A 27,500-nucleotide genomic window follows, 5' to 3' on the forward strand; every position below is an offset into this window, starting at 1 on the left:
TATGCTGAGTTTATGGCTGAAAGCTTGTTATATTCAATAGCGACATTTGAAATTTGGCGAGCGTGGCGATCTCGGATACGGCGCAGGGTGTTGTTAAGGTTTTTCATTATCAGTTATCGGTTATCGGGAATAAGGTTTTCTGTTATCGTGCCCTGCTATGGCGGAGACGCTGTCTTTCTCCTCAGTCTGAAGCTAGCCAGCACTGTGAGTGGAACGTTTCTCTGGAATACACACACTGCATTTTGACCCCTACTATGGCACCCAAGCATCCTTCCACCTCGTCCAGTGACATAAGAACATAGGAGTCTGCACGAAGCAGCTCCTCTGAACCTTGGCTCCCGTGTATCTAACCCTACCTAATATCGCTGTCCATGACGCATCAACAAAGTGATCGTGGTGAGTGTTTTGTTGTGTCAGTGACTTACAAATGTAATGTAGCAATTCTTTCGTTAGAAAACTTTAACTTAACCCGGTGGTGGCAGGGATCATGTTTCTTAATGGTCCCTCAAGCAAGAAAATGAGAAAATCACCCCTCACACAAACCATTTCATATTATATATCAAAGCATTTGTGATCAGTTTGTGTGTGTTACTTTCCTCTCTGTCAAAGGCTGTAAAATAAGGCAAAAGTAAGCAGAAAATATATATCTACCCTTGCAGGTGAAAATATAGCCTGTTAGCTTTTGAGACCAAACCATGTAGTGAGCCTCCTCCTCCCTCCCTGCTGGCTAGGCTTCCTTTTAATATGTATTTCCACACATGATGCGGCCAATATTAGGAGTCTTTTTCACACCAATATTTACTGTATAATGATGACTTGACTCCTGCATTAGCACCGGTGAGTGAGTTAGGGGCTTAAGGAACTTTGATGCCAGGATTGGAGGTGACTTATTCCTGGGTTTAAACTTATACAAAATCAGGTTGGCGACATGTCTGTGGTAAGTCCCTTGTACAATAAGAAATATTACTTTTCTCTCTGTCAAGGGCTGAATAAATAAATCAAATTAATCTAACTATATTATAAAGCAAAACCAATTTTGCATGCATAATATGTATCCAGTGTGTAGTAAGCACTTTGGCAAACATATATCATGCATCCTATGCTTAACACGGTAGCTGCGGGGATCATGTTTCTTACCCGGTAGCAGCAACGGGCCAAATTTGTGGCTTTACCGTGTAGCAGCAATGGGACAAATTTGTGGCTTTACCGTGTAGCAGCAACGGGCCAAATTTGTGGCTTTACCGTGTAGCAGCAACGGGCCAAATTTGTGGCTTTACCGTGTAGTAGCAACGGGCCAAATTTGTGCCATGATTTAAACCCCCCAAAATAGATGATGTGTAAACTGATCACAAATGCTTTGATATGTATTATGAAATGGTTTGTGTGAGGGGTGATTTTTTCTCATTTTTCTCGCTTGGGGGACCATTAAGAAACATGATCCCCACTGCTACAACCACTGGGTTAAAAGGCCTTTCCCTCTAAGCAAGGGGATGTACTGAACATTTTACAACACAATGGGTTACTAAGTGAGCTGCTGAACATTTTACAGCTCAATATAACGGGTTCACCCTTTGGGGGCTTCTGGCGGGGGTAATGAAGGCAGGGCAGGAAGTGAGTAGAGAAAGCTTACCTATTTCTCCAAGCTGCTGAAAAGCTTGTTGGTGAAGAATTACTTGTCGTTGAAGAGACTGTTGTTGAGGTGAGGAGTGCCCTGTGTTATGGCACCTCCCAGCACTGCTACACCAACCTGCAAATATGTGTCCACTCTCAAAGTCTTGTGCCGGGAAAGACAGCATGGGATAATATATTATGAAATCTCTCTCTCTATCAAGGGCTGTATAATTAAGATAATTAATTGATACTCTCTCTCTCATATTTGTTTTTTTACATACTTTTCTTCCTCTACCCTCCCTCTCTCTCTCTCTCTCCTCATAACTCTATACATACAGCCAGGCCTATACTTTGAGGCAGTGCCAACCACTGCACCACGAAGCCACCCCCCCAAAAAAACTATATGGAACTCAATATTCCATTAATTTCATAAAATATGTCCTTTCTGTTGAATATTGATATCTGAAACAGTTGGCAACATTAGCACAAGAGAACTCACTAAACTCAGTACATGTATTTTCCACCAGTTGGTCAGTCACAGTCAGTGCCTCGGCAGTTTGCTTTTGTGAGATTACCAGCTCAGTGGCATCTACGTGTATGCTTGTTAAGTCCTGTTGCTTTCTTTGCTTTACCAGAGACATACAAAGTGAGATTCAAAGGGTTAACCTGAAAAAGGGTTTTCCTGCAGCTGATCAGCTGGCAGACCAAAGCTTACTAACCTATCTTTTTAAAATTCCCTCAGTGTTGGAGGAAAGGCAAGAGCAGGAATTTAGCAAGTACAATAACTTTATATCGAGAGTTCAAAACTTTAAATAGTGATTTCAAGGATTAATTCATATCAATTGTCAAAGCCTACTTATAAATTTATAATAATGTAGGATTCTTGTTGTTTTGTGGTATATACCTTGAAGAGAATAAATGAATCATTGCAAATGAATACGTTGTTTTCCTTTACCATCTTTGGAGCACACCATTTAACTCATGGAATACTTTTACTAAAAAAAATAAAAAAATAAAAATAAAAATCATGATTTTGTTTGGTGATAACAATCATGATTTTTAAGTAAAGAAATCAAAGATTTAATCATCTGATTAAATCAATTTGATTTAATCATTGCCAACCCTGCTTAGGCGATTATTTTTTTAGTGACAAATTTTGCTATTATCCAGAAAGCTACATATTCAAGGCACTGTACAGGGGATCCTCAGCTATGATGCCCTCCACCTATGACTATTTCAAGGTTATGACACAACCCACAAATTATTAAGTTTGGAAAGTTTGGTTTTGTGGGCAGCACAACATCTGTGGTCATATGCCGGAGAGAGACAGGAGGGGGAAGGAATTATAGGAGAAGGGAACAGGGCCCAGGAGACGGGACACAGCCCCCGATTAATACCTGGTACACTGCTGGGTGGACAGGGGCTATGTAGGGTATCGGAAAAGCCGCCCAAATTTTTCCACTCCGCCTGGGAATCGAACCCGGGCTCTCTCGGTTGTGACCCGAGTGTGCTAACCACTGCACCACAAAGCCCCCCTGCAAATATGTGTCCACTGTCAAAGTCTTGTATTGGGAAAGACAGCACTGGATAAGATATTTTACAGTCTCTCTCTATCAAGGACTGTAAATTAACCCTTTGGTTGCTAAATATATTATATATAAAGCATTTGTGATCAGATTATGTATCATCTATTTTGGGGGGTTTATATCATGGCACAAATTTGGCCCGTCACTGCTACACGGTAAAGCCACAAATTTGGCCCGTCGCTGCTATATGGTTAAGCCACAAATTTGGCCCGTCGCTGCTATATGGTTAAGCCACAAATTTGGCCCGTCGCTGCTATATGGTTAAGCCACAAATTTGGCCCGTCGCTGCTATATGGTTAAGCCACAAATTTGGCCCGTCGCTGCTACACGGTAAAGCCACAAATTTGGCCCATCGCTGCTACACGGTTAAGCCACAAATTTGGCCCGTCGCTGCTATATGGTAAAGACACAGGTTTGGCCCATCGCTGCTACATGGTAAAGCCACAAATTTGGCCCGTCACTGCTACACGGTAAAGACACAGGTTTGGCCCGTCACTGCTACACGGTAAAGACACAGGTTTGGCCCATCACTGCTACACGGTAAAGCCACAAATTTGATGTGTCGCTGCTACCGAGTTAAGAAACATGATCCCCACAGCTACCGGGTTAACCGTACCTGCCGTGCACTCTACTACCACAATGAAATAAAACAAATATATACTGCGTTGCACCCCAAGACAATATTTTAAAAGGCGGGGAGTATGGAGATGACCGTAGCCACCTCTCCCGCCAGTGACATCAACGGCAGTGTGGTGAGAGGCCTATCCTGCCTATTTATCCTAAACAAGTGGGTGTTATTCCAGAAAAAACACCCAAGTCTCATCACTTCACACTTATTTATATATTCAAGGGCTGAAAAATATCGGAAACATTAACAAAAACAATGCCCGGTCACCACTAAGTTATCCTAACCTTGGATAACTTAGATTTTAACATAACCTCCTGTGAGAGCAAGATAAAAATTGACAGACAAAATAGGTCAATTCCGGCCCTTACGGTACCATGAGCAGACCTCTAGAATAACACCCGATGGTCTAGGATAAAAAAGTTGGAAAATTTCATTTAGTTGGCGCAACATCTGTGGTCATATGCCGGAGAGAGACAGAAGGGGAAGGAATTATAGGAACACAAAGGAACACAAAGGAAGAACAAACAACAGCAGACCTGCTGGTCCTTACGAGGTTGTTTGTGACAAGCTACACTAACTATCTAATCAAAGGTGGAAGATGAAGGACAGCAAAGGCGAAGGCTCCTCCCCACCCCCCCATCCCTCCAGCCAAAGCTGGCAGGAAAGGAAAAAGAACCATGCAGCATGGAAAAACTGCATGGAATTTATGTAGGAAAGAGGAAAGAACTACCATTACTGCTACCACTAACCGGGCAATAAAAGCGGACAAGGACACCAGTATTCGAAAGAACTTAACGTTATTACGACAATGAGTAATATCTTAGTTGCTGGTTGGATTCAAAACACTTGTCTAATCTATTCTTGAAGTCCGTAACTGTTGTACTATCAACGACATCACAAGGTAGAGTTACAAACATTAGCAACTAGATTGAAGAAGAAGTGTTTAGCTTCGTGCGACGAGAATCTTTTACCACTTATCTTCAAATTGTGATTTCTTCTTGTTCTATTTGATCAATCAATTGTAAAGTAATCTTCCGCATTAATATCACTGAATCCTTTGAACATTTTAAACACTTCTATTAGATCACCTCGCATTCTTCGTTTTGATAGGCTGAATAAATTTACTTCTTTAAGCCTTTGTTCATATGACAAATTTCTCAACCTAGGAATCATCTTTGTTACTCTTCGTTGGACCCGTTCCAACTTTTCTATGTCTTTTCTGTAGTAGGGAGACCAAAACTGTACACAGTACTCTAGACGGGGTCGAACCAACGAATTATACAGTTTTAATATTACTTTTCCGATTTATTATTAAAGACTCGTCCGATGAAGCCAACCAATTTGTTTGCAGTTTTAACTACCTCTGAACAATGCTGACCGGGCTTTAAATCGCTTGATATAGTGATTCCAAGATCCTTTTCTTTACTTACTGCAGAAAGTTGTTGGCCATTCATTACGTACCGAACGCGATTGTTATTTTTTCCGATGTGCAACACTTTACATTTCTCAACGTTAAATTTAATTTGCCATTGACTGGCCCAACGTGCAAGTCGATCTCAATCTGATTGTTATGCTTCTTCGTCGAGTGTCGCAGTTCCTTTACTAGCAATTTTGTGTCATCAGAAAATTTTGATACTTTGCAAGTGAGCCCATCATCGATATCATTAACATAAATTAAGCAGAGCATGGGGCCAAGCACTGATCCCTGAGGTATGCCGCTTCTGACGTCGAGCCAGTTAGATGTAACACCATTTAGAACTACTCTCTGTTTCCGCTCAGAGAGCCAGTCCACAAGCCAATTGTGAATGTTACCCGAGATACCGTGCGCCAATAGTTTGCTGAGCAATCGTTGGTGGGGGACCTTATCAAATGCCTTTTGAAAATCCAGATATATGATATCTACTGATCTGCTTTCATTGAACACCTCAAAAATATAATGAAAAAAATCAAGTAAGTTAGTTAAACACGAACGTTTACTACGGAAGCCATGTTGCGAATTATTTATCATATTATTTTCTTCGAAAAATTTCACCATATTGTCGCGAATGATAGTCTCCATTAACTTACAAACAATCGATGTCAGGCTAATTGGTCGATAGTTTCCTGGATGAGACTTGTCCCCCTTTTTGAAAATTGGTGTGACATTTGCAAGTTTCCAATCTGACGGAACTTTTCCAGCTGTTAAAGATTTATTGAATATGATGGAATAGATAGGAATGGAATGGAATGGAAGGGAAGAGAAGGGACAGGAAGGGATGGGAAGGAAAGGGAAGGGATGGGAATGGAAGGGATGGGAAGGGAAAGGATTGGATGGGATGGGATGAGAAGGTAAGGGATGGGAAGGGAAGGGAAGGGATGGGAAGGGAAGAGAAGGATGGGAAGGGAAGAGAAGGGATGGGAAGGGAAGAGAAGGGATGGGAAGGGAAGGGTAGGGAAGGAATGGGAAGGAAAAGGAAGGGATGGAAAGGGAAGGGTTGGGAAAGGAAGGGAAAGGAAGGGAAAGGATTGGATGGGATGGGATGAGAAGGTAAGGGATGGGAAGGGAAGGGAAGGGATGGGAAGGGATGAGAAGGATGGGAAGGGAAGAGAAGGGATGGGAAGGGAAGAGAAGGGATGGGAAGGGAAGAGAAGGGATGGGATGGGAAGGGAAGAGAGGGTTAGGGAAGGGGAGGGGAGGGGAGGGAAGGGAAGGGAAGGGAAGTTAAGGGAAGAGAAAGGTTAGGAAGGGGAAGGGATGGAAGGGGAAGAGAAGGGATAGGAAGGGAAGGGATGGAAAGGAAGGCATGGGAAGGGATGGGATGGGAAGAAATGGAGTATGATATTCCCAAACACACACACACACATATACACTCACTCACCCACCCAGATACATACATATTCAAAGTGTGTGTGTGTGTGTGTGTGTGTGTGTGTGTTATGCTCCTGAGACTTCCATATAGTTGTGTGTCACTTTCATGAGGTGCTTTTCCTACTAGTGTTTTTAGGGCGAGTCCATTCAAGGCACCTGTGTACCACCCCATACAAGCTCGAAGTCTTGACAAATGTGTGTTTCTTTAGCTTCATGGTACAGAGGAAGGGTCACACTACCACCAGGGTCATAAACTACCCAAGGAGATGCCCCAAACTCCTATGAAAGTCTTGACAAATGTGTGTTTCTTTAGGTTCATGGTACAGAGGAAGGGTCACACTACCTCCAGGGTCATAAAACTACCCAAGGAGATGCCCCAAACTCCTATGAAAGTCTTGACAAATGTGTGTTTCTTTAGCTTCATGGTACAGAGGAAGGGTCACACTACCACCAGGGTCATAAAACTACCCCAGGAAATGCCCACAACTCCTACGAAAGCCTTGTCAAATATGTGTTCTTGGGCGGCGAAATGTCTCATAATACGACCCTAAGAGCCACCTTGCCACCAGGGTCTGACCACCAACTGACTCCAAACAATCCCTCCTCTCTTTGAACCCAGTCATGATTAGGACCACCCTAAATATGGCAGGGACTTCACTATTCTGTACAACCGCTCCCACAACATGTCACGCTTGATGGCAGAGTCCCTTTTCATATGACAACTCTGCCCCGCACTGTGACCTGACATTGTACCGAGGGCAGCTGTGTGGCAGGAACTAACAGGAAGGAGAGAAGACTGAGAGCTGGAAATGGAAATAAAAAAGACCGAGAATTTTGCACAAAAGGAACAATTGCAGGAAGAAAATTGGTGCAAGAAGATGAACAAGGAAAATAGTTATAAAGTTAACAACACTCACCATTTGATTCCTGTGTGTCCCCTTCATCCTCCTCCTCCTCCTCCTCTTGTTCTTCCTCCTCTTCTTCTTATGTCTGCAAATTAAGTTAGGAATGAGAACTGTATAAACACTGAGTCAGGCAGAAGTATGGGGCCATCCAGTCCCCATTAAAGCTAATGATACATATATGGAAAAAATTAACATCTATATATAGTGAGAGTTATCACCTTCATATCACAGGTAAAACTCCAGAAATACACCCACCAACTACCAGTGACAATGGAGCAGTGCAAAGCCTGCCCCATTTTTACCAAGGCAACCTGACCAAATCTAACCTAACCATTGAGTAAATAGAACGTTAAATGGTAAAAAGCGCTCAAAATAACGGAAAAGATGAATAAAAAGATGAATTAATCTAACCTAACCACATCTGATTTCTGGAAAAACACGCAAATAGTTAGGGATAAATGTATAAATAATTAGGCTACCCTTTCTTCAATAATCCCTTAATGATAACAAATACTCTAACCTATCACTGCCGCTGCCGATGTCAATGGAGGTGGAATTGGTGGAGTGGACATGGCGGCTGACCCCAATCACTGCTGAGGGTCTAACACCATCATCACCACCACCACCATCAACACTGCCATCACCATCACCACCACCACCATCACTGCCACCACCACCATCACCACCGCCACCATCACCACCGCCGTCATCACCACCGCCGTCATCATCACCACCAACACCTGTCACCACTGCCGTCATCACCACCGCCGTCATCACCACCACCACCATCACCACCGCCGTCATCACCACCACCACCATCACCACCACCACCATCACCACCGCCGTCATCACCACCAACACCAGTCACCACCACCACCATCACCACCGCCGTCATCACCACCGCCACCATCACCACCGCCGTTATCACCACCACCACCATTGTCACCGCCGTCACCACCACCAACACCTGTCGCCACCACCGCCGTCACCACCACCATCACCGCCACCACCACCATCACATGAAACAGATTTTCCAATTTTCCCCTATTTCCACGCCCTGATTTCCTGTCCCTGCACACTAAAATAAGGGCAAAGGATCCACCTACCTTCCCACAGCATGGCGCTTCCGGGCACTTTATAATAACCTAAAAAAACAAGAAAAATACAGCGCTGTCTTGGCAGCCTTCACAGACGACAGGGAAAATGGAGGCCGTGACGTCATCATAGTGTTGGAACTTTAATACACGACAACCTTAGAACTTGACGACGGATAAATAGAGCAAGTTCACTGGTAAAAACACGCTCAAAATAACAGATAAGGGGAGACAAATAAGATCAGGGTATGCTATTAAGGCTGCGTTTACACCAAGCACGTCGCGTCCCGTCACGTCACGTCACGTCACGTCAAGTCATGAATCGCCACCCCAGTTTAACACTGATTTGTATGGATATTTGAAAAATGCGTTTACACCGGTTCCGTCCAGTCACGTCACGTCACGCCGCGTCGCGTCGCGTCAAGTCAATATATACTGGTTATTTCTTTCACTTCCGACGACGACGACGTGACGGGACGCGACGTGCTTGGTGTAAACGCAGCCTAAGTATTAACGAAAGAAGAAAACGATACCCGAAGGGAAAGTTTGCATCAGTAAAGTCTTCAGAACACTTGAACTCGGGGCATAATAACGTGTTTAAGTGTGCAGGCTGACGTGGGTAAGTGTGGAAAAGTGTACAAAAGTGTGCAGAAGGATATGAGAAGCGAGACAGAGCGGGGAAGGTCAAAATATTAATAATTTTCTCCTCTCTCTCTCTCTCTCTCTCTCTCTCTCTCTATTGTCTATTTCTTTCTCGTAGTAGTAGTAGTAGTAGACTGGACCAATTTTTTCTTCATCAACGTTGTAGTGCGAGGATGGACTAAGCTTAATTAAGGTGACCTTTCTGAGACAAAATCCGGGGACATTTTCGGTGGATCCGAGGCTTAAAAACTTCCAAATGTAGCGTTTTTGTCACTGAAAAACCAAAACGGGGACACTGCCGGGCTTAGTACCATTCATGGAGCAGCATTCAAAAGTCTCTCACCCTATTTGGTTGATTGATTGATAGTTTATTGTTGCAAGTAAAAAAATAAAGGAGAAGGGAGTTCCTTAGCTATATACACTGCGCCGAGGTCCACAACTATATATACGTAGAGTTTGCTCAACATTTTCGTGTTCTTTTTTATCTTTGAGTCACAGTGAAAACCGGGGACAGGTCACTGAAAACGGGAACGTCTGGTCACCCTAAATAAGTTTCCTGCCTTCCTTCAGTGGTCCAGTGTTACGTCTGACTCCTTGAAAAACAAGCTCGGCCGTGTATTTCCCTCAACTCAATATTAACTATATAGAAATGCAACGTTCTGGAGCCATCGGATTAACGTAGAATCACTTAGGTTTAAGGACAGACTACCTATGTCTGGACCATGGGGTCTGTGTGGTCTGATTTTCTATGTAAATCTATGTAAATTTAAATCCACACAGCTCCGGTAGCTATGACGTAATGTTTAAATCTCCGCTTACCCAATCAGCTGATCGGTCACCTCAGCGCGTACACTACTGATATATCGTTTCCGGAGTCATCACACTCGTACAGAACATGTTTATTGCATGACTTGACCTGACCTAGCATACCGAGACACAGGGATGGATGAAATTCTCCAATATATAAACTTACGAGAAAATAACAAGTTTTTTTCTCTCAGAATGGCAACACCCCCGCCAATAGACTCGATCGCTCGCCATATATAATTCTTCCGCCTCGTCATTTTTTTTTTTTTCAGCTTTCTCGTCCCCTGCATGCATAATATTTAATGCTATACTTAACGGTAACATCAATTAAGGGCTGATATTGAATTAAGCCGTGCTGGGAAGAGAGAGAGAGAGAGAGAGAGAGAGAGAGAGATGCTGACTTTAAATATCACTTCTTCATCGAGTCCGAGCCATGCTGAATGCTGAGAGCCGAGATGCTGACCTTAAATGCTGACTTGAGGATATGTTAGCTGACTTCAGATATCACTTTTCTTCATCGAGTGAGCCATGCTGAATACCGAGAGCCGAGATGCTGACTTTAAATGCTGACTTGAGGATATGCTGATCGACTTCAGAGATCACATGCTAAACTCAAAGCAAAGTCAGCATGTTATATTTATAGCATATAATTGGTATAGAAAAATCAGTCATGCTGAGTACAGACTGACACATCATTGAATGTTTAATGCTGTCATGCTGATAACTTGACCATCCTGAGTTCAAAATAGTCAGCATTGATACACAGACTATGCTGAGTGGGAATTAACAATAATGACTTAATAAACCCCCATATGCTGAGCTCAGATGCATGGAAACTAACACATGCTGACTTAAATGCTGACTGATTCTGAGCCATGAGTTTATTGACCTTATAACACAAATGCATGCTGACTTGAGGTACGTGTTGGCCGATCGATCGACATCAAGGCTACTCAGCACTCAGCATAAAACTGATTTTCACTGCTGAACTAATTAACTATAAGAGATGAAGAACCCTTAGAATATATATCATTCTAGATCTCTTCCTTTCCTCTATGAAACACACAGGAATGTATAACTATCTCCTATAAGTCACCCTAAGGACCTTGCTCATGGTACAAGATACAGTAATGTCTTTGATAAACTAACTCAAAAGATGGACAATTGTAACCTATATGAGTGATAATATATATTGAACAAGCCCTCTTTCCATTATTTTTGCAGTATTAAGGAATATATATCAAGCTGCTAACTCATCCCTTGCTCATGGTGGAAGGTTCAGTAATATGTCTTTGATAAACTAAAAGATGGACAATTGTAACCTATCCGAGTGATAATATATATTGAACAAGCCCTCTTTCCATTATTTTTGCAGTATTAAGGAATATATATCAAGCTGCTAACTCATCCCTTGCTCATGGTAGAAGATTGTGATATGTCTTTGATAAACTAACTCAAACGATGGACAATTGTGCCTGATATATATACTGAACAAGACCTCGATCCATTGTTTATGCAGTATTGAGGGATAGGTATATCAGTTTCCTAACTCACCCCTTGCTCATGGTATCTTCCTAAGGCATTGCTAGACTTGTTTTTATATGCCAAAGATTGAGTACATTAAGACCTTCTCAAAGTCTTACCCAAGAGTTGGTGCTTGATATAAAACTATGCTCATGATAATTAAGGCTTCACAAATCCCGACACTGACCATGGTAAGACACTTAATGTCAAGTAATTATCAAAACTAACACATAATTAATGGTTTTGATCCCCCAGAAAATAAGGTAGCTACTGGGGGGGTCTGGAAGAGGCTGATCGAGGGTCTGGGGGCTTGAGCTAGGGGGCTTCAGGTAAGAGAAAATACATATAATTAATAGCTTGGACATCAATAATCTAGACCAACCCTTGCTTATGGTAGCTTTCCAAGGCATCGCTTATAGACTTTTTATAATATAGCAAAAATAGAGTACCATCAAGGCTTTCTCAGTCCAATTACTCAAGAATTAGTTCAGTGCTTGTTATAATATTGTTTTCTCGGCCAACCCTTGACAAGGCTATTAAAACTGTTCTTGACAATGCTAGTAATTATCTAACATATACTGGAACCCTTACTAATGTTACATAACAAAGTGGAGACTTAATTGCTGGGGATATTTGATTCATAGTTCCATATTAATTGTTTTTGCTCATTGGAAAGGTTAATTAAAATGTTACCGCCAGTATTATGCTAACACACTTGCTAGGTTGGGTTAGGTGACCAATTACTGGGGCCTGAGGGTCTTAGGGCTGACATGGGAATGGAAAACACTTATTTATAATGTCTTTGACCCCCAGAATAAAGGTAATTAGGAGCTGAGACTGGGGACTTGAGGGGGCTGGGTACATACTGTTTGGGCAGGTAAATCATTCTTCTACATCAATCCTCTGTTATTTTTAAGCTGAAGAACTTTGACTAAAAGCAGCGATGGACCTTCAACTGTAAGGACGTGGCAAATTCTATGAGTCTGAGGCCTTTACAAGCACTCAAAATCTCTCTTTAAATAGTTTGGGGGAGATAATTCATTCCTTTACATCAAGCGTGTTATTTTTTAAGCTTGAGAACTTTGACTAAAAGCAACGCTGGACCTTCAACTGTAGAGACATGGCAAATTCTATGTTTGAGGCCTTTTTAAATAGTCAAATCCCTTCTTATATGTTGTTTGAGGAGGTAATTAATTCTCCTATGAACTTACATGGCAAATTCTGAGTGTACGAAGCCTTTCCAAATAGTCAGTCTCTTTAAATACTGTATGGGGAAATAATTGATTCTCCTACATCAACCCTTGCTCAATGTGATGCTTTAAAGCTTGATATCTAGCCAGAACTAAGCTTTCAAGGGTTAAACATGGCAAATTCTGAGTGTACGAAGCCTTTCCAAATAGTCAGTCTCTTTAAATACTGTATGGGGAAGTAATTGATTCTCCTACATCAACCCTTGCTCAATGTGATGCTTTAAAGCTTGAAATCAAGCCAGAACTAAGCTTACAAGGGTTAAACATGGCAAATTCTGAGTGTACGAAGCCTTTCCAAATAGTCAGTCTCTTTAAATACTGTATGGGGAAATAATTGATTCTCCTACATCAACCCTTGCTCAATGAAGATCTCACTCACTTTAAAATATTCCACCCCCCAAAATATACATACTGGGATCAGAAATCTATGTGGTTGCAGCTATCCACTGGCTATGAAGGGTAAATTTCACTCACCAAAGGCCGCCGAGTGGCTTAACCCGGTAGCAGGGACGGGCCAAATTTGTGGCTTTACCGTGTAGCAGCGACGGGCCAAATTTGTGCCATGATTTGAACCCCCCAAAATAGATGATACATAAACTTATCACAAATGCTGATATATATTATTATGAAATGGTTTGTGTGAGTGATGATTTTTTCCCATTTTTCTTGCTCAGAGGGACCATTAAGAAACATGATCCCCGCTGCTACCGGGTTAAAACTACCCACATGCTGTCCAGAAGACCACCTATCAACCCGGACTCTAGATTCTAGGATTAAAGATGAGCTCCGGGAGGGCAGCATGAGCCAATGCAAGATGGCACCACTATAAACACTTGCCTGCACCAGAACGGGCTGGGCCGACCATCAGGCCCCACCGGGAAGAAGCCTTGGGCCGACCATCAGGATCCACTGGGAAGAAGCTTACCGGAGCAATAGGCCATGACGTAAAAAACCAAAAAAAACCCCAAAAAACAAAAACAAAAAAACAAAACAAAACATATTTGACAAGGCTTTCAGGGGAGTTACAGACAAGGGTGCTTTTATGACCCTTCCTCTGTACCATGAACCTAAAAAACACATATTTGACAAGGCTTTCAGGGGAGTTACAGACAAGGGTGCTTTTATGACCCTTCCTCTGTACCATCAACCTAAAAAAACATCATTGAGAACCCAATTACTGACCTTTTTGGCCTTGGAAATATACAACAGAAAATACAAGACCCAAACAGTCCCCTCAATAAACAGACATACAACTGAAATTTGTGCCATGATATAACCCCCCAAAATAGATGATGCATAATGTGATCACAAATGCTTTGATATATAGTATGAAATGGTTTGTGTGAGTGATGATTTTTTCTCATTTTTCTCGCTTAGAGGGACCGTTAAGAAACATGATCCCTACCACCACCACCACTGGGTGAAATATGTTAGGTTGCAAATATTTCCACGAGTCACTACATCACTTGAAGGCTTTCCATATACGCTGTGTTGCTAGTATTTCCAAGGATGGTTTTACGAGCCTTGACACCGTGACAAGGCTAACGTAACAGCCACCCATGACAGCCTGACCCATACCCTTAACAGCCGTGGGAAATTGCCATCTCGAGATTCCAAAACAACGCCCGCCAGACCCAACGTCATATGGTGGTGAAGATTTTAACGCAGGTACACAAAGACGCAGGGACGGACACTCAACTCTAAGGTGGAGACGTCGGCCAAAGATGTTGACGTGACGAACGGTCAACCGTGGGGTCAAACATCAGATATCAACCCGTTTTTTCAACCTGTACATATCTGCTGCCGAATATGGATGAGGGAAATATATTTTAAACCAATTTATTTTTTTCCTGTTACGTATATTTATTTCATAGAGGTCAGAGTTCACCACCTGTACTGCACGCATGGGTGGGTAAAAGACATGTATATATATAACCGTACGTGTTTGAGGATAATCTCCCTCCATAGTCAGGATTCACACATGACTAGGTAACGTATGGTCATTGTTTAACACTTTCCAACTTTTTTCTAGTTATTTATTGAGGTACAAGCCTAACAGAGGTGTCCCCATATAGGCCTGAACCCCTCTCTGATACCTGGCCTGTACTGCTGCTCTCAAATTATGTCAAACTATATTTTTTAAGGTGAAGGGAGACAGCTCTAGCAGGGAACGGAACCTGACGGAACCTCCCTCGCTAGACGCCGATCCGACAGGCTCGTTAGGGGTCACCTGAAGCACTGGGCGGCAGCTTAGAGAATGGGTTAGGTCGTTAGGATACTCAAGCCAGCAGTGTGGGTTAGTGTGCAGCAGAAATGAAATGCGTTCACATGCAAAAGCCATACGTGCTGTTATGGAAGCCAGAGAGAATTGTCATACGTAAGCAGGAGTAGCTGTTATGCGAAATTTTGCCATAAGCAGCTGGAGTTGTCATGCAGAGAAGCCGTGGGATTAGTTACGAAGGAAGGCGCAGAATGTGTTGATAGGTACGAAAGCCAGAAGCAGAGAGAGAAGTGTAAATCCATGCGGGTTATGCGAGCAGGAGTTAGTATACAGAAGCCATGCCCTGTTACGACAGCAGACGCAGAACGGGGTGTTATGAATAGCAGAAGCAGAGTGAGTTGTTACAAGGGCATGCAGATGTTATGCCAGTCCCAGGAGTGCAGGAGTTGATACCCGGAGCAGCGGAGGTTGTCCTTGGTAGCTGAAATTAAAAGGTTTTGTTAATACTCCTAGTACGGAAGTGTTGTAAGTTATAGACAACACCAGTAGTAGTAGTAGTAGCTATTGCAGAAGGGGTTGTTAAGTTAAGACAAATCCCTACAGACATTATCATATTACCCCAACATAAATACCCTTCCATCCAGTATCTTAACCTTCAAATACATATCTCCAATACATAATTAAATCTATACACAAGCACCAGTAGGAGTTGTTGCAGGAGAGGTTGTTAGTTACGACACCCCCACTACAGACCTTTCCCCTACATAAATTCCCCTCCATTCAGTACTTTAACCTTGAAATAAATACCCCCAATACACAATATATACCCCAATACATTGAATGCACATACACATGCAACTCAGTAACACGCACATTTCAATCCATACCAAGTTCCTTATACGTACTGGGATAGGAAATACCTTAAGAAGAAATAACCACAGACTTTGTATATAAATAACCCCAGTGCATAACATTCTTTCCCAACAAAACACCATTCTTAGGATATACATATATAAAACACAGAAGATGAAAATCCCAAATACACATTTTAGTATACATGCAACTCAGTAACTCACACATAAATCCATACCCAGGTTTCTTTTACGTACTGGGATAGGAAATACCTTAACCTAAAGAAACACTAAAGGCTGTATATGTAAAATCATGCGCAGTACCTTACAAGAAATAGCCCCGGCCCTTTACGTAAATACTCTCAGTGCATGACATTTCAATACATGCCAAGTCACTATCTAACCCCGTACACATGCTGAAAGAAAGAGATTGTTGTTAATAGCCATAACACACTTCCATACTTATTGATATAGCCTTCATAGATAACATGCACCCTTTAACTACTTTCTGAGCCAGTACACAAGCTGAAAGAAAGAGGATTTTGTTAATTAATAGCCATAGTAGAAAGGCTTTGTAGGAGGTACCCACAGCCACAGAACTTATAAGTAAAATCCTAAGTACAACCTTATAAGTAAAAAAAAACACCACAGACCTTGTAAGTAAATCCCATAGCCTTATACATACAAACATCCAAGTTCATACCATTTCAATACATGCATAATACAAATCATTTAAATATTTTCCTTGGCACATAAACTTCTGCCTATATTTACAAGTTAACCTTCTCCTCCCTCTTATCCTCTTTAATACATAGAATGACATATTTCCTCTACTCCATAAGCTTCTATATATTGATCTGCCTTTATGTATAGAACTCACATCCTCCTCTTCTTCTTCCTCCTCCTTCTCCTCTGCACTGCTTGGCCTGTAAGAAGATGGGATTGTCAGATGTTTCCGACTCTAACATTAACTACTTGCAAAGGCTAAAAAAAGAGATCAATTTGGTTCTAATGAGTGCTTCTGTAGCATTATGGTACAGGGGAAGGGTCACACTACCACCAGGGTCATTAAACTACCCCTGAAAATGCCCACAACTCCTATGAAAGCCTTGTCAAATATATGTTTTCTTAGGGTCATGGTACAGAGGAAGAGTCAGACTACCACCAGGGTCATTCAACTATCCCAGGAAATGCCCACAACTCCTATGAAAGCCTTGTCAAATATGTGTTTTTAGGTTCACGGTACAGAGGAAGGGTCACACTACCATCAGGGTCATAAAACTACCCCTGGAAATGCCCACAACTCCTAGGAAAGCCATGTCAAATATGTTTTCTTAGGGTCATGGTACAGAGGAAAGGTCACACTAACACCAGGGTCATTAAACTACCCCAAGAAATGACAAACTCCTATGAAAGAACTGTCAAATATATGTTTTCGTTGGGTCATGGTACAGAGGAAGGGGCACACTACCACCAGGGTCATAAAACTGCCCCTGGAAATGCCTAAAACTCCTAGGAAAGCCTTGTCAAATATGTGTTTTTAGGTTCACGGTACAGAGGAAGGCTCACATTTTCATATATTATTTTTTCCTTCTTTTTGTAACTTCATTTTCCTTTCCTTTCCTTTCCCTTCCCTTCCTTTCCTTTCCCTTCCCTTCCCTTGCGTGAAATTCCCCCCAAAACATAAAAATCAGTTATACAACAGAATACAACAGAATAAAAGAGAATACAACAGAATAAAAGATAATACAACAGAATACAACAGAATAAAAGAGAATACAACAGAATAAAAGAGAATACAACAGAATACAACAGAATAAAAGAGAATACAACAGAATACAACAGAATAAAAGAGAATACAACAGAAAACAACAGAATAAAAGAGAATACAACAGAATACAACAGAATAAAAGAGAATACAACAGAATACAATAGAATAAAAGAGAATACAACAGAACACAACAGAATAAAAGAGAATACAACAGAATACAACAGAATAAAAGAGAATACAACAGAATAAAAGAGAATACAACAGAATACAACAGAATAAAAGAGAATACAACAGAATAAAAGAGAATACAACAGAATAAAAGAGAATACAACAGAATACAACAGAATACAACAGAATAAAAGAGAATACAACAGAATACAACAGAATAAAAGAGAATACAACAGAATAAAAGATAATACAACAGAATACAACAGAATAAAAGAGAATACAACAGAATACAACAGAATAAAAGAGAATACAACAGAATACAACAGAATAAAAGATAATACAACAGAATACAACAGAATAAAAGAGAATACAACAGAATAAAAGAGAATACAACAGAATACAACAGAATAAAAGATAATACAACAGAATACAACAGAATAAAAGAGAATACAACAGAATACAACAGAATAAAAGAGAATACAACAGAATAAAAGAGAATACAACAGAATACAACAAAATAAAAGAGAATACAACAGAATAAAAGAGAATACAACAGAATACAACAGAATAAAGGGAATACAACAGAATACAACAGAATAAAAGAGAATACAACAGAATAAAAGATAATACAACAGAATACAACAGAATAAAAGAGAATACAACAGAATACAACAGAATAAAAGATAATACAACAGAATACAACAGAATAAAAGAGAATACAACAGAATACAACAGAATAAAAGATAATACAACAGAATACAACAGAATAAAAGAGAATACAACAGAATAAAAGAGAATACAACAGAATACAACAGAATAAAAGAGAATACAACAGAATAAAAGATAATACAACAGAATACAACAGAATAAAAGAGAATACAACAGAATACAACAGAATACAACAGATATAAAAGAGAATACAACAGAATACAACAGAATAAAAGAGAATACAACAGAATACAACAGAATAAGAGAATACAACAGAATAAAAGAGAATACAACAGAATACAACAGAATAAAAGAGAATACAACAGAATACAACAGAATAAAAGAGAATACAACAGAATAAAAGATAATACAACAGAATACAACAGAATAAAAGAGAATACAACAGAATACAACATAATACAACAGAATAAAAGATAATACAACAGAATACAACAGAATAAAAGAGAATACAACAGAATACAACAGAATAAAAGATAATACAACAGAATACAACAGAATAAAAGAGAATACAACAGAATACAACAGAATAAAGAGAATACAACAGAACACAACAGAATAAAAGAGAATACAACAGAATACAACAGAATAAAGAGAATACAACAGAATACAACAGAATAAAAAGAATACAACAGAATACAACAGAATAAAAGAATACAACAGAATACAACAGAATAAAAGAGAATACAACAGAATACAACAGAATAAAAGAGAATACAACAGAATACAACAGAATAAAAGAGAATACAACAGAATACAACAGAATAAAAGATAATACAACAGAATACAACAGAATAAAAGAGAATACAACAGAATACAACAGAATAAAAGAGAATACAACAGAATACAACAGAATAAAAGAGAATACAACAGAATAAAAGATAATACAACAGAATACAACAGAATAAAAGAGAATACAACAGAATACAACAGAATAAAAGAGAATACAACAGAATACAACAGAATAAAGAGAATACAACAGAATACAACAGAATAAAAGAGAATACAACAGAATAAAAGAGAATACAACAGAATACAACAGAATAAAAGATAATACAACAGAATACAACAGAATAAAAGAGAATACAACAGAATACAACAGAATAAAAAGATACAACAGAATACAACAGAATAAAAGAGAATACAACAGAATACAACAGAATAAAAGAGAATACAACAGAATACAACAGAATAAAAGATAATACAACAGAATAAAAGAGAATACAACAGAATACAACAGAATAAGAGAATACAACAGAATACAACAGAATAAAAGAGAATACAACAGAATACAACAGAATAAAAGAGAATACAACAGAATACAACAGAATAAAAGATAATACAACAGAATACAACAGAATAAAAGATAATACAACAGAATACAACAGAATAAAAGAGAATACAACAGAATACAACAGAATAATATAATACAACAGAATACAACAGAATAAAAGATAATACAACAGAATACAACATAATAAAAGATAATACAACAGAATACAACAGAATAAAAGATAATACAACAGAATACAACATAATAAAAGATAATACAACAGAATACAACAGAATAAAAGATAATACAACAGAATACAACAGAATAAGAGAATACAACAGAATACAACAGAATAAAAGATAATACAACAGAATACAACAGAATAAAAGAGAATACAACAGAATACAACAGAATAAAAGATAATACAACAGAATACAACAGAATAAAAGAGAATACAACAGAATACAACAGAAGAAAAGAGAATACAACAGAATACAACAGAATAAAAGAGAATACAACTGAATACAACAGAATAAAAGAGAATACAACAGAATAAAAGATAATACAACAGAATAAAAGAGAATACAACAGAATACAACAGAATAAAATGGATACAACAGAATACAACAGAATAAAAGAGAATACAACAGAATAAAAGATAATACAACAGAATACAACAGAATAAAAGAGAATACAACAGAATACAACAGAATAAAAGATAATACAACAGAATACAACAGAATAAAAGAGAATACAACAGAATAAAAGAGAATACAACAGAATAAAAGATAATACAACAGAATACAACAGAATAAAAGAGAATACAACAGAATACAACAGAATAAAAGAGAATACAACAGAATACAACAGAATAAAAGAGAATACAACAGAATAAAAGATAATACAACAGAATAAAAGATAATACAACAGAATACAACAGAATAAAAGAGAATACAACAGAATACAACAGAATAAAAGAGAATACAACAGAATACAACAGAATACAACAGAATAAAAGAGAATACAACAGAATACAACAGAATAAAAGATAATACAACAGAATAAAAGAGAATACAACAGAATACAACAGAATACAACAGAATAAAAGATAATACAACAGAATACAACAGAATAAAAGAGAATACAACAGAATACAACAGAATAAAAGAGAATACAACAGAATAAAAGAGAATACAACAGAATAAAAGATAATACAACAGAATACAACAGAATAAAAGATAATACAACAGAATACAACAGAATAAAAGAGAATACAACAGAATACAACAGAATACAACAGAATAAAAGATAATACAACAGAAAACAACAGAATAAAAGAGAATACAACAGAATACAACAGAATAAAAGATAATACAACAGAATAAAAGAGAATACAACAGAATACAACAGAATAAAAAAAAATACAACAGAATAAAAGATAATACAACAGAATACAACAGAATAAAAGAGAATACAACAGAATAAAAGAGAATACAACAGAATACAACAGAATAAAAGAGAATACAACAGAATACAACAGAATAAAAGAGAATACAACAGAATAAAAGATAATACAACAGAATACAACAGAATATAAGAGAATACAACAGAATACAACAGAATAAAAGAGAATACCAACAGAATACAACAGAATAAAAGAGAATACAACAGAATACAACAGAATAAAAGAGAATACAACAGAATAAAAGAGAATACAACAGAATACAACAGAATAAAAGATAATACAACAGAATACAACAGAATAAAAGAGAATACAACAGACTAAAAGATAATACAACAGAATACAACAGAATAAAAGAGAATACAACAGAATAAAAGATAATACAATAGAATAAAAGAGAATACAACAGAATACAACAGAATACAACAGAATAAAAGAGAATACAACAGAATAAAAGAGAATACAACAGAATACAACAGAATAAAAGAGAATACAACAGAATACAACAGAATAAAAGAGAATACAACAGAATAAAAGAGAATACAACATAATACAACAGAATACAACAGAATAAAAGAGAATACAACAGAATACAACAGAATAAAAGATAATACAACAGAATACAACAGAATAAAAGAAAACAACAGAATACAACAGAATAAAAGATAATACAACAGAATACAACAGAATAAAAGAGAATACAACAGAATACAACAGAATAAAAGAGAATACAACAGAATAAAAGATAATACAACAGAATAAAAGATAATACAAGATAATACAACAGAATACAACAGAATAAAAGATAATACAACAGAATACAACAGAATAAAAGAGAATACAACAGAATACAACAGAATACAACAGAATAAAAGAGAATACAACAGAATACAACAGAATAAAAGATAATACAACAGAATACAACAGAATAAAAGAGAATACAACAGAATAAATGAGAATACAACAGAATACAACAGAATAAAAGAGAATACAACAGAATACAACAGAATAAAAGAGAATACAACAGAATACAACAGAATAAAAGAGAATACAACAGAATACAACAGAATAAAAGAGAATACAACATAATACAACAGAATACAACAGAATAAAAGATAATACAACAGAATAAAAGAGAATACAACAGAATAAAAGAGAATACAACAGAATACAAAAGAATAAAAGATAATACAACAGAATAAAAGAGAATACAACAGAATACAACAGAATAAAAGAGAATACAACAGAATAAAAGATAATACAACAGAATACAACAGAATAAAAGAGAATACAACAGAATAAAAGAGAATACAACAGAATACAACAGAATAAAAGAGAATACAACAGAATAAAAGAGAATACAACAGAATAAAAGATAATACAACAGAATACAACAGAATAAAAGAGAATACAACAGAATACAACAGAATAAAAGAGAATACAACAGAATACAACAGAATAAAAGAGAATACAACAGAATAAAAGATAATACAACAGAATACAACAGAATAAAAGAGAATACAACAGAATAAAAATTAATAAAACAGAATACAACAGAATAAAGAGAATACAACAGAATACAACAGAATAAAAGAGAATACAACAGAATACAACAGAATAAAAAGATAATACCAACAGAATGCAACAGAATTAAAGAGAATACAACAGAATACAACAGAATAAAAGATAATACAACAGAATAAAAGAGAATACAACAGAATACAACAGAATAAGAGAATACAACAGAATAAAAGAGAATACAACAGAATAAAAGATAATACAACAGAATACAACAGAATAAAAGATAATACAACAGAATACAACAGAATAAAAGAGAATACAACAGAATAAAAGTGAATACAACAGAATACAACAGAATAAAAGATAATACAACAGAATACAACAGAATAAAAGAGAATACAACAGAATACAACAGAATAAAAGAGAATACAACAGAATAAAAGATAATACAACAGAATACAACAGAATAAAAGAGAATACAACAGAATACAACAGAATAAAAGAATAAAGAGAATACAACAGAATACAACAGAATAAAAGAATACAACAGAATAAAAGAATACAACAGAATACAACAGAATAAAAGAGAATACAACAGAATAAAAGAGAATACAACAGAATACAACAGAATAAAAGAGAATACAACAGAATACAACAGAATAAAAGAGAATACAACAGAATAAAAGAGAATACAACAGAATACAACAGAATAAAAGATAATACAACAGAATACAACAGAATAAAAGAGAATACAACAGAATACAACAGAATAAAAGAGAATACAACAGAATACAACAGAATAAAAGAGAATACAACAGAATAAAAGAGAATACAACAGAATACAACAGAATAAAAGAGAATACAACAGAATACAACAGAATAAAAGAGAATACAACAGAATACAACAGAATACAACAGAATAAAAGAGAATACAACAGAATACAACAGAATACAACAGAATAAAAGATAATACAACAGAATACAACAGAATAAAAGAGAATACAACAGAATACAACATAATACAACAGAATAAAAGAGAATACAACAGAATACAACAGAGTAAAAGATAATACAACAGAATACAACAGAATAAAAGAGAATACAACAGAATACAACAGAATAAAAGATAATACAACAGAATACAACAGAATAAAAGAGAATACAACAGAATACAACAGAATAAAAGAGAATACAACAGAATAAGAGAATACAACAGAATAAAAGATAATACAACAGAATACAACAGAATAAAAGATAATACAACAGAATACAACAGAATAAAAGAGAATACAACAGAATACAACAGAATAAAAGAGAATACAACAGAATACAACAGAATAAAAGATAATACAACAGAATACAACAGAATAAAAGAGAATACAACAGAATAAATGAGAATACAACAGAATACAACAGAATAAAAGAGAATACAACAGAATACAACAGAATAAAAGAGAATACAACAGAATACAACAGAATAAAAGAGAATACAACAGAATACAACAGAATAAAAGAGAATACAACAGAATAAAAGAGAATACAACAGAATACAACAGAATACAACAGAATAAAAGATAATACAACAGAATACAACAGAATAAAAGAGAATACAACAGAATAAAAGAGAATACAACAGAATACAACAGAATAAAAGAGAATACAACAGAATAAAAGAGAATACAACAGAATACAACAGAATAAAAGAGAATACAACAGAATAAAAGATAATACAACAGAATAAAAGAGAATACAACAGAATAAAAGAGAATACAACAGAATACAACAGAATAAAAGAGAATACAACAGAATACAACAGAATAAAAGAGAATACAACAGAATAAAAGATAATACAACAGAATACAACAGAATAAAAGAGAATACAACAGAATACAACAGAATAAAAGAGAATACAACAGAATACAACAGATTAAGAGAATACAACAGAATAAAAGATAATACAACAGAATACAACAGAATAAAAGAGAATACAACAGAATACAACAGAATAAAAGAGAATACAACAGAATACAACAGAATAAAAGATAATACAACAGAATACAACAGAATAAAAGAGAATACAACAGAATACAACAGAATAAAAGAGAATACAACAGAATAAAAGAGAATACAACAGAATACAACAGAATACAAGAGAAGACAACAGAATACAACAGAATAAAAGAGAATACAACAGAATACAACAGAATAAAAGAGAATACAACAGAATACAACAGAATAAAAGAGAATACAACAGAATACAACAGAATAAAAGAGAATACAACAGAATACAACAGAATAAAAGAGAATACAACAGAATACAACAGAATAAAAGAGAATACAACAGAATAAAAGAGAATACAACAGAATACAACAGAATAAAAGAGAATACAACAGAATAAAAGATAATACAACAGAATACAACAGAATAAAAGAGAATACAACAGAATACAACAGAATAAAAGATAATACAACAGAATACAACAGAATAAAAGAGAATACAACAGAATAAAAGAGAATACAACAGAATACAACAGAATTAAAGAGAATACAACAGAATACAACAGAATAAAAGAGAATACAACAGAATACAACAGAATAAAAGAGAATACAACAGAATACAACAGAATAAAAGATAATACAACAGAATACAAGAGAATAAAAGAGAATACAACAGAATAAAAGAGAATACAACAGAATACAACAGAATAGAACAGAATACAACAGAATAAAAGATAATACAACAGAATACAACAGAATAAAAGAGAATACAACAGAATAAAAGAGAATACAACAGAATACAACAGAATAAAAGAGAATACAACAGAATAAAAGAGAATACAACAGAATACAACAGAATAATAGAGAATACAACAGAATACAACAGAATAAAAGAGAATACAACAGAATACAACAGAATAAAAGAGAATACAACAGAATACAACAGAATACAACAGAATAAAAGATAATACAACAGAATACAACAGAATATAAGAGAATACAACAGAATAAAAGAGAATACAACAGAATACAACAGAATAAAAGATAATACAACAGAATACAACAGAATAAAAGAGAATACAACAGAATAAAAGAGAATACAACAGAATAAAAGATAATACAACAGAATACAACAGAATACAAGATAATACAACAGAATAAAAGAGAATACAACAGAATAAAAGAGAATACAACAGAATAAAAGATAATACAACAGAATACAACAGAATAAAAGAGAATACAACAGAATAAAAGATAATACAACAGAATACAACAGAATAAAAGAGAATACAACAGAATACAACAGAATAAAAGATAATACAACAGAATACAACAGAATAAAAGAGAATACAACAGAATACAACAGAATAAAAGAGAATAGGATAGGTAGGGAAGGGATGGAAAGGAAGGCATGGGAAGGGATGGGATGGGAAGAAATGGAGTATGATATTCCCAAACACACACACACACACACACATATACACTCACTCACCCACCCAGATACATACATATTCAAAGTGTGTGTGTGTGTGTGTGTGTGTGTGTGTGTGTGTGTGTTATGCTCCTGAGACTTCCATATAGTTGTGTGTCACTTTCATGAGGTGCTTTTCCTACTAGTGTTTTTAGGGCGAGTCCATTCAAGGCACCTGTGTACCACCCCATACAAGCTCGAAGTCTTGACAAATGTGTGTTTCTTTAGCTTCATGGTACAGAGGAAGGGTCACACTACCACCAGGGTCATAAACTACCCAAGGAGATGCCCCAAACTCCTATGAAAGTCTTGACAAATGTGTGTTTCTTTAGGTTCATGGTACAGAGGAAGGGTCACACTACCTCCAGGGTCATAAAACTACCCAAGGAGATGCCCCAAACTCCTATGAAAGTCTTGACAAATGTGTGTTTCTTTAGCTTCATGGTACAGAGGAAGGGTCACACTACCACCAGGGTCATAAAACTACCCCAGGAAATGCCCACAACTCCTACGAAAGCCTTGTCAAATATGTGTTCTTGGGCGGCAAATGTCTCATAATACGACCCTAAGAGCCACCTTGCCACCAGGGTCTGACCACCAACTGACTCCAAACCAACCTCCTCTCTTTGAACCCAGTCATGATTAGGACCACCCTATATATGGCAGGGACTTCACTATTCTGTACAACCGCTCCCACAACATGTCACGCTTGATGGCAGAGTCCCTTTTCATATGACAACTCTGCCCCGCACTGTGACCTGACATTGTACCGAGGGCAGCTGTGTGGCAGGAACTAACAGGAAGGAGAGAAGACTGAGAGCTGGAAATGGAAATAAAAAAGACCGAGAATTTTGCACAAAAGGAACAATTGCAGGAAGAAAATTGGTGCAAGAAGATGAACAAGGAAAATAGTTATAAAGTTAACAACACTCACCATTTGATTCCTGTGTGTCCCCTTCATCCTCCTCCTCCTCCTCCTCTTGTTCTTCCTCCTCTTCTTCTTATGTCTGCAAATTAAGTTAGGAATGAGAACTGTATAAACACTGAGTCTTTTTGGGAATAATAAATTCCTTCATGAATTTTAATGTTTATTTTATGAGAGAGAGAGAGAGAGAGAGAGAGAGAGAGAGAGAGAGTGCATTA

The 27,500-nt window shown here is 37.0% G+C and overlaps 2 protein-coding genes and 1 long non-coding RNA gene across 16 annotated transcripts in view; 1 reads left to right on the top strand and 2 right to left on the bottom strand.

Moving 5' to 3' along the window:
• LOC127000870 (uncharacterized) overlaps positions 1–4,518 on the top strand; it is a 9,338-nt gene extending 4,820 nt beyond the window's left edge. The window contains exons 2-3 of the long non-coding RNA XR_007754598.1: positions 1,700–3,679; positions 3,715–4,518. This is a non-coding gene — a long non-coding RNA (uncharacterized LOC127000870). The remainder of the gene's footprint in view (positions 1–1,699; positions 3,680–3,714) is intronic.
• The window catches only part of LOC127000869 (uncharacterized), a 64,952-nt gene that overhangs the window by 36,010 nt on the left and 1,442 nt on the right, over positions 1–27,500 (bottom strand). For 5 of the 14 annotated variants that reach the window (XR_007754597.1, XR_007754592.1, XR_007754596.1 and 2 more), the window contains one exon: positions 27,292–27,364. The exons of 7 other annotated variants lie outside the window; for them this stretch is intronic. The gene's annotated coding sequence lies outside the window, so the exon portion shown is untranslated. Of the gene's footprint in view, positions 1–14,728; positions 15,598–16,389; positions 16,894–27,291; positions 27,365–27,500 lie in introns of those variants that run through there. 2 more of the 14 variants (XR_007754595.1, XR_007754594.1) reach the window with 2 other exon arrangements.
• On the bottom strand, positions 1,631–8,671 carry LOC127000868 (rRNA/tRNA 2'-O-methyltransferase fibrillarin-like protein 1). Its single transcript, XM_050864969.1, has 3 exons — positions 8,099–8,671; positions 7,591–7,663; positions 1,631–1,747 (listed from the first exon to the last, which is right to left on the bottom strand). Exons 1-3 carry the CDS (start codon positions 8,425–8,427, stop codon positions 1,670–1,672), a joined length of 480 nt encoding a protein of 159 aa, XP_050720926.1. The 5' UTR covers positions 8,428–8,671; the 3' UTR covers positions 1,631–1,669.

Source organism: Eriocheir sinensis, chromosome 19 (assembly GCF_024679095.1).
Source record: "Eriocheir sinensis breed Jianghai 21 chromosome 19, ASM2467909v1, whole genome shotgun sequence".
NCBI classification, from domain to species: Eukaryota; Metazoa; Arthropoda; class Malacostraca; order Decapoda; family Varunidae; genus Eriocheir; species Eriocheir sinensis.

Coding starts and splice junctions, on each gene's coding strand:
- LOC127000868 (XM_050864969.1), bottom strand. CDS start 8,427: ATGACGGCGGTGGTGATGGTGGTGGTGGTGATGGTGGTGGTGGTGATG. Junction 7,664..8,098: donor ATCGGCAGCGGCAGTGATAG/GTTAGAGTATTT, acceptor CTTAATTTGCAG/ACATAAGAAGAAGAGGAGGA. Junction 1,748..7,590: donor GGACACACAGGAATCAAATG/GTGAGTGTTGTT, acceptor ACATATTTGCAG/GTTGGTGTAGCAGTGCTGGG.